General features: G+C 45.0%; 1 protein-coding gene across 2 annotated transcripts in view; it reads right to left on the reverse strand.

Annotated features, from left to right (window-relative positions):
• Positions 1–521, reverse strand: part of AMMECR1 (AMMECR nuclear protein 1) — a 112,060-nt gene extending 111,539 nt beyond the window's left edge. For both annotated transcript variants that reach the window (XM_068962881.1, XM_068962880.1), the window contains exon 1: positions 49–521. In XM_068962881.1, the coding sequence (XP_068818982.1) occupies positions 49–521 (473 nt within the window). The remainder of the gene's footprint in view (positions 1–48) is intronic.
• Positions 522–6,795: the final 6,274 nt, after the last annotated feature.

The following is a 6,795-nucleotide window of genomic DNA, read 5'->3' on the forward strand; positions in this document are numbered from 1 at the left end:
CCCCATCCCGAGCGCAAGGGAGAGGGCGGCGGAGGGCACGGTACTCACTAGGGCTCGTTGGTGAACCGGGGGGTCCGGGGCTGCTGGTATCCGTACAGGTGACAGTAGAGCACATCGAAGCAAAAGCAGCACATCTCCGCTGACACCACCATCTTCCGGGAGCCGGGCGATGAGGACGAGGCGGCGGACGACAAGGAGGGCGAGGGAGAGGTGGCGGCGGCCGGGGTAGAAAGTAGGGTCCCCACTCCGCAGCTCGGAGGGGGCGACAGGGAGATCCCCCCGCCGCCGCCGCCGCAGCCCTGGGGGGGAGAGAGGGTACAGCCGCTGCCGCTACCTCCTCCGGCTAGACCTCCTAGCCCGTTGAGCCGCGTACCGGCGCCTCCTAGTCCCAGCTCCCCGGCTCGGCACTGGCTCTCTCCGCTGCAGTGGGAGGAGGAGGAGGCGCCACCACCGCCACCCGAGCCAGAGGGGGGCGAACTGGACAGTTTCTGCTTCTTCACCCCGCAGCAACCCGCCGCCATCTTGGAACAGTCTCCCCCACGCAGCGCTTCCGACCCATAAGTGAGGCGAGCTGGCGGCGGGGGCGAGCACGCTGCGGCCCCGGCCGCCGGGGGCGCGCCAGGGGCTCGCGGGCCACGCGCGCGCGCGCCGCTCCCTGGTCCGGCCGCCCGGCCACGCGGCCAGCCCGCGCGCGCCCCCGCCCCGGCGCGCGCCCCGCGCTTTCGCGGCTCGGCACCTCGCGCCTGTCCCGCCGGCCTCGCGCCTCCTCCTCCTCGGAGCCGAGCCTGAGCCTCGAGCCTCGCGGCCCTCCGAGGATGAGAGACGGGAAGCCCAGTAGGAAGGAAAGAGAAGAAAGCGGAGAATGGGAGCAAAGGGAGGAAGTGGGCACCCCGGACACGGAGGAGCGAAAGGGAAACTAATGGGAAGGAAGCGGGGAGAAACAAGAAAGTCTGAAGTAAGTATCCAAGTCCCAAAGTACGACTCAGTGACGGGCACTGCACATAGTGTTAGTGACACCTGAGCCAAATTAAGTGGAACCTGAGCCACCGGCCTCAAATGCGCTAGGTTCTGAACTGCCGGAGTGTGATCAAGCAGGTGCTTGGAACTCCACACCTGAGATCGCCCCTTATGAATCAGTCAGGGAACGGGCCATACTGCAGTGACTCCATCTGAACACGCACATAATCTTTTTTCCAAGAATACGGTAAAAGAGACACACTCTGTCCTTATTGACAGACATTCCAGCCCAATCGACTCTATATATCCCCATGCGTGTTCCTCAACTTTCCTTCCTAGCCCCGTAAAGACCTTTAAAAGCAAAAAATAAAATCCTAACCAACACCTCACTGATTCACAGATGTTCGCTGTGGTCTGGAACTTGCACCGGTGGGTTATTGGGAAGAGGGGATTGGCTTGGGAACAAAGCAGATTAGAAATATATCTGTAGTTAGCACAGATCTTACAGATAAACAGGGCAGGTAGTATACTTAGTCACAAGTTGAAAGATTTTGTTCAGGTATATAATTAGTTGCTAGTATTCTTTTAAAATTTTCTCAAAGAATGCTTGGATGGATGAGGAGGCGTTTGATTGAGTCACTCCCATTCTGGGCGCCCAAGACAATAATCAAATGTAAAATATTCATAGAAATGAAACCTCATAGAAACAGAAAGTCTAAGCTTATTGTGTTGTGTCTATGCCTTGCCAAAACATCTAGACAAAGCGAGGTATCTACATATTTGGAGGCATCAGAGGATTGATCGATTTTGTCACCTTTGAGCTAAATATGTGATATTTTGCAGATAGGTGAGGACTGTTCATTTCACTCCAGGGGAAAAATAAGTCAACAAATTTTGAGCCTCTCTGCCTAGTATGTTTATGACACTGTTGTTATTTAGTCACTAAGTGATGTCCAACTCTTCTGCAACCCCATGAACTGTAGTCCATCAGGCTCCTCTGTCCTTGGGATTTCCCGGGCAAGAATACTGGAATGGGTTGCCATTCCCTTCTCTAGGGGATCTTCCCGACTCAGGGATCAAACCCACGTCTCTTGTGTCTCCTGCATTGGCAGGCGGATTCTTTACCACTGAACTACCAGGGAACTTGTGTTGAAATCCAGGAAGTATGCTTCCCCACTCTAAAAGTTTATGAATTGAGTCAGATTTGTGCACCTAATCAGATTAACTACTATTTATTGAGCACTTTTTGGGTGCCAAATACCATGCCTCATCTTACCCCTGCTGCTGCTGCTAAGTCACTTAAGTCGTGTCCGACTCTGTGCGACCCCATAGACGACAGCCCACCAGGCTCCCCCATCCCTGGGATTCTCCAGGCAAGAACACTGGAGTGGGCTGCCATTTCCTTCTCCAATACATGAAAGTGAAAAGTGAAAGTGAAGTCGCTTAGTCGTGTCCGACCCTCGGCGACCCTGCGGACTGCAGCCTTCCAGGCTCCTCCGCCCATGGGATTTTCTAGGCAAGAGTACTGGAGTGGGGTGCCATTGCCTTCTCTGTCATCTTACCCCATAACCCTACAAATAATATATTATGTCATTTGATCTTCACATGAGGTTGAAGAGGTTGCTCATTTACAGATGAGGAAATTGAACCTCAGTAGTAACTTGCCCAACACCATACAACCTATAAAGTAATGGATTTTAATGTGGGCATGTCTGACTCCAAAAACCATGTTGTTGTGCTACACTGCCTCTCAGTACTGCTGCTACTGCTGCTGCTGCTGCTGCTGCTACTGCTAAGTCGCTTCAGTCGTGTCCGACTCTTCGCGACCCCATAGACGGCAACCTACCAGGCTCCTCCGTCCATGGGATTTTCCAGGCAAGAGTACTGGAGTGGGGTGCCATCGCCTTCTCAGGCCTCTCAGTACTAGTGCAGTATAAAAGGCTAGAGATGGATAAAAGATGGTGACATTAAGCTACAGTAGGTGGACTGGAGGTTAAATAAAAACAAGAACATCGTTTTTATGGAAAGATTAAAAAAGACTGAAATATGTTTAGAAGAAAAGATGAAGACGCTCCGAAAAGAGAGATTTTATGAAACAGACAGATCAATTGTCTAGGATAGTTAGACGCAACCTAAAGGCGAAAGAGGTGGTTTAACTGGTTTGTGATATGTGATCACATCCTCTCAAACCTCATCATTGCTGTTAGAACTATCCTCCTGTTTGAGGCAAAATAACAATTTGTTGTCAACCACTAGTGTAGTTTTTTTTTTTAATGTATTAATTTGTCTGTGTTGCAGAAGAGAAAGCAGATTTTCTTTCTTTCTTTCTTTTTTTTTTTAACTGCTTCACAACAGCCAGTACCGTTAGAGTGTTTTGTTTTGTTCTTTATCCTTAACTATCAGAGCCTACCTTTTAATTTGTTTGAAACTAGGACAAATACAATATCCGACAATAGGTACCAATTTATTCACCACTCCACTAAGAAGTGGTCACTTCTAGAGTAGAAAAGCAGAGCCATTTAATGACATCACACAACAGTGTAGCACAGGAAGCAAAGTAGGATACCATGGATGGCTGCTTCTGCTGGGGAATTCAGGAAAGCAGAATGTAATCTCCCAATTTAGAATTTGGCTAGTAGACAAGAGTCTAACACCCCTACTCCTGTGAAAATAGCAGGGAATCTTTAATAAGCACCAGTAGTCATGTCCTTAGTTCTGCATTTCATCTGAAAGACAAAGCTCCATCATGGTTATCGTCCAGGCTAGGGGACTGATGCAATGGGAAACCCTAAGACAAGGACATCCCAGTTGAGTTACAAAAATAGCTTTCCACCCAAGGATTTTAAATGCAAACCCCAAATCTTCCAAACATAAAGGAAATAGACAAACCCAAACACAATCCTTGTAGAAAAGACATAATTATCTGACCACTAGGTGTTACTATCTGAAGGACTTGTTGAATTGGCTGGCTAAAAGGGGGGAAAACACTCCAACTTTTCTCTCTGTGCTAACTTCTCCTAATTCTGGCTTATCTCCCATACTAACCATGAGCCTCAAGATGCTTTGCAAATCCCTTGGCAAGTGGTGGTGGTGGTGGTAATGCCTCCTTTTAGCCTTTGAGGAAATACTTCTGCACTTGTTTTCTTGCAAAGTCACCACCATAGAAATAAACATATTTCATTCAAACACAAAATCCACAGATCAAATTCTGTGGGAAAAAAACTTTTTTTTACATTTGCACAAAGTGCATGCTGGATGAGGAAACTGACCTTGTTTAGGATTCTCTTGACTTGAAGTATAAAGGTCAAAGTATGATAAAGCACATGTTTCTACCCGCTGCTGATACTGGAATGAAGTGATAATATCCTCCAGAGGAAACGTTAAGGTGCCTTCTGCTTTTTGTAACTGACTGTCAAGCTGGGAGCAAAAGATTCCATGTTTCTTTTAAATAAAAAAGAAGTAAATAGGCCATAGTTTCTTTGTTGACGAAGTATATTCAAACTGTAAGGATTTCTGCTTCTGTATCTGCCTGTAAATTGCTATTAACTAACTCTTGTCAAATGCTGTGTTACACAACTGTGACAAACTACTTGAACAAAGGTTATGCACATTAGTAACTGCAGTAAAACTGGAAATTGAATTATACCTAATAGTTGCTGATTATTTTATCATTACCTCAATTTATTCTCATGCTTACAATAGCTATTCTTCATTTCAGAAAAAAAAAAGAATAATTGTGATTTGATGAGTAGTGAACACATAAAAATGTTGCAAAATTGTTTTCTTAGATTTCTGGCAGTGTAGGTGACATGAGGAATGTTCACATAGTTCAATGAAAAAACTTCCATTTATGCCCAAACAAGTGTTATTTTTATCCTCTGTCATCAAACTTTCTCAACTGTCATCCTTGAACAACTGCAGAATGTAGTATTATTAGCTACCACTTTGATCTAACCTTGTACACATATGACACATGGTTGTGGTGGCGGAGGTGGTGATCAGTTCCCTTTTATATTTGAATGAATATGTGAATAAATACTGAAATTCTTTACCTGCTTTTCAATTCAAATGGATAAATCAGCTTTTGTTTTCTTGATTACAAGTCAGATCCTTCCCTCCTGAAACCTGTCTTTATCTAATGAACACATTAATGAGACAAAGGACCATGGTCTACTTTTGACTGTTTTCTAGTTGTTTCATTTATATCTTCTATTGTCAAGTAAGTTAATCAAATGTTGTTTCGCTAGCTATTTCCTTGAGACAAAGTTATATCAACTCTTCAATAAGATTTAGGTATGTGAATATCTATATTGAATGTGGAAGAATTCACAAAACTAGCTAGTTGTGGGTTGGCAAGGAAAGTTTTTAGAGAAGAGATGATCAAAATGAGTGTTATTTTGGGCAGTTATGGGAGTTGTAATATATTGAGAAATATCAATAACCTCAGATATGCAGATGATACCATCCTTAGTGAAGAACTAAAGAGCCTCTTGATGAAAATGAAAGAGGAGAGTGAAAAAGTTGGCTTAAAACTCAACATTCAGAAAATGAAGATCATGGCATCCGGTCCCATCACTTCATGGCAAATAGATGGGGAAACAGTGGAAACAGTGGGAGACTTTATTTTGGGGGTTCAAAAATCACTGCAGATGGTGACTGCAGCCATGAAATTAAAAGACCCTTACACCTTGGAAGAAAAGTTACGACCAACCCAGACAGCATATTAAAAAGCAGAGACAGTACTTTGCCAACAAAGGTCTGTCTGGTTAAGGCTATGGTTTTTCCAGTAGTCATGTATGGATGTGAGAGTTGGACTGTGAAGAAAGCTGAGCACTGAAGAAATGATGCTTTTGAACTGTGGTGTTGGAGAAGACTTGAGAGCCCCTTGGACTGCAAGGAGATCCAACCAGTCCATCCTAAAGGAGATCAGTCCTGAGTGTTCATTGGAAGGACTGATGTTGAAGCTGAAACTCCAATACTTTGGCCACCTGATGCGAAGAACTGACTCATTTGAAAAGACCCTGATGCTGGGAAAGATTGAAGGCGGGAGGAGAAAGGGACAACAGAGGATGAGATGGCTGGATGGCATCACCGACTCAATGGACATGAGTTTGAGTAAACTCCGCGAGTTGGTGATGGACAGGGAGGCCTGGTGTGCTGCAGTTCATGGGGTTGCAAAGAGTCAGACACGACTGAGCGACTGAACTGAATTGAGCTGAACTGAACAGGAGTTGTAAGCAACCAAAATGCAAAGGTGTTTAGTTTGGAGAATCTTTACTTGACTATTTCACTCTTTTCTTTTTTCCTTAAAGACTTCATCTACTATCCTCTATGTATTTAGTGGGGTGAAAAAATGTATATACTGCAAGTGTGCCCCACCTCCAAATTTAATTTAAACATATAGTTGTTTCCCTATAATTAATCTCATCATGTTCTGGAGCACCTACTCCAGTTGCCTGGAGGCACAGGTTGGGCACAGGTTGGACAGATTAAGGTTGTCAATTAAAATGTAAAACTGTGTTCTGAATTAAAGCTTTCTTTTGTGCAAACATTTGATTTAAAGTTCATGGCAGTGAGTGAGTCCCATAATCTCTGCTGGATCCTAGTTGAAGTCTAGCTCATTTTGCCTCACCCTCTTCACTGTTTAAATGTCCATAATTTATGGATTAGTCTCTCACTATTGGCAATGCACAGTGATTTGGTCAGGAAACTCATTGGTCTGTTCACTCATGCCACAGCGACTGCCTAGCAACTATGCTGCCTCTTAATTCTCAGCTGCCTTCAGCATCCTCCACAGGTCCCCACAAGGAATTCTGGATTTCTTCCATACCACTTGAC

The sequence above is a fragment of the Capricornis sumatraensis genome, chromosome X (assembly GCF_032405125.1).
Source record: "Capricornis sumatraensis isolate serow.1 chromosome X, serow.2, whole genome shotgun sequence".
NCBI lineage: Eukaryota > Metazoa > Chordata > Mammalia > Artiodactyla > Bovidae > Capricornis > Capricornis sumatraensis.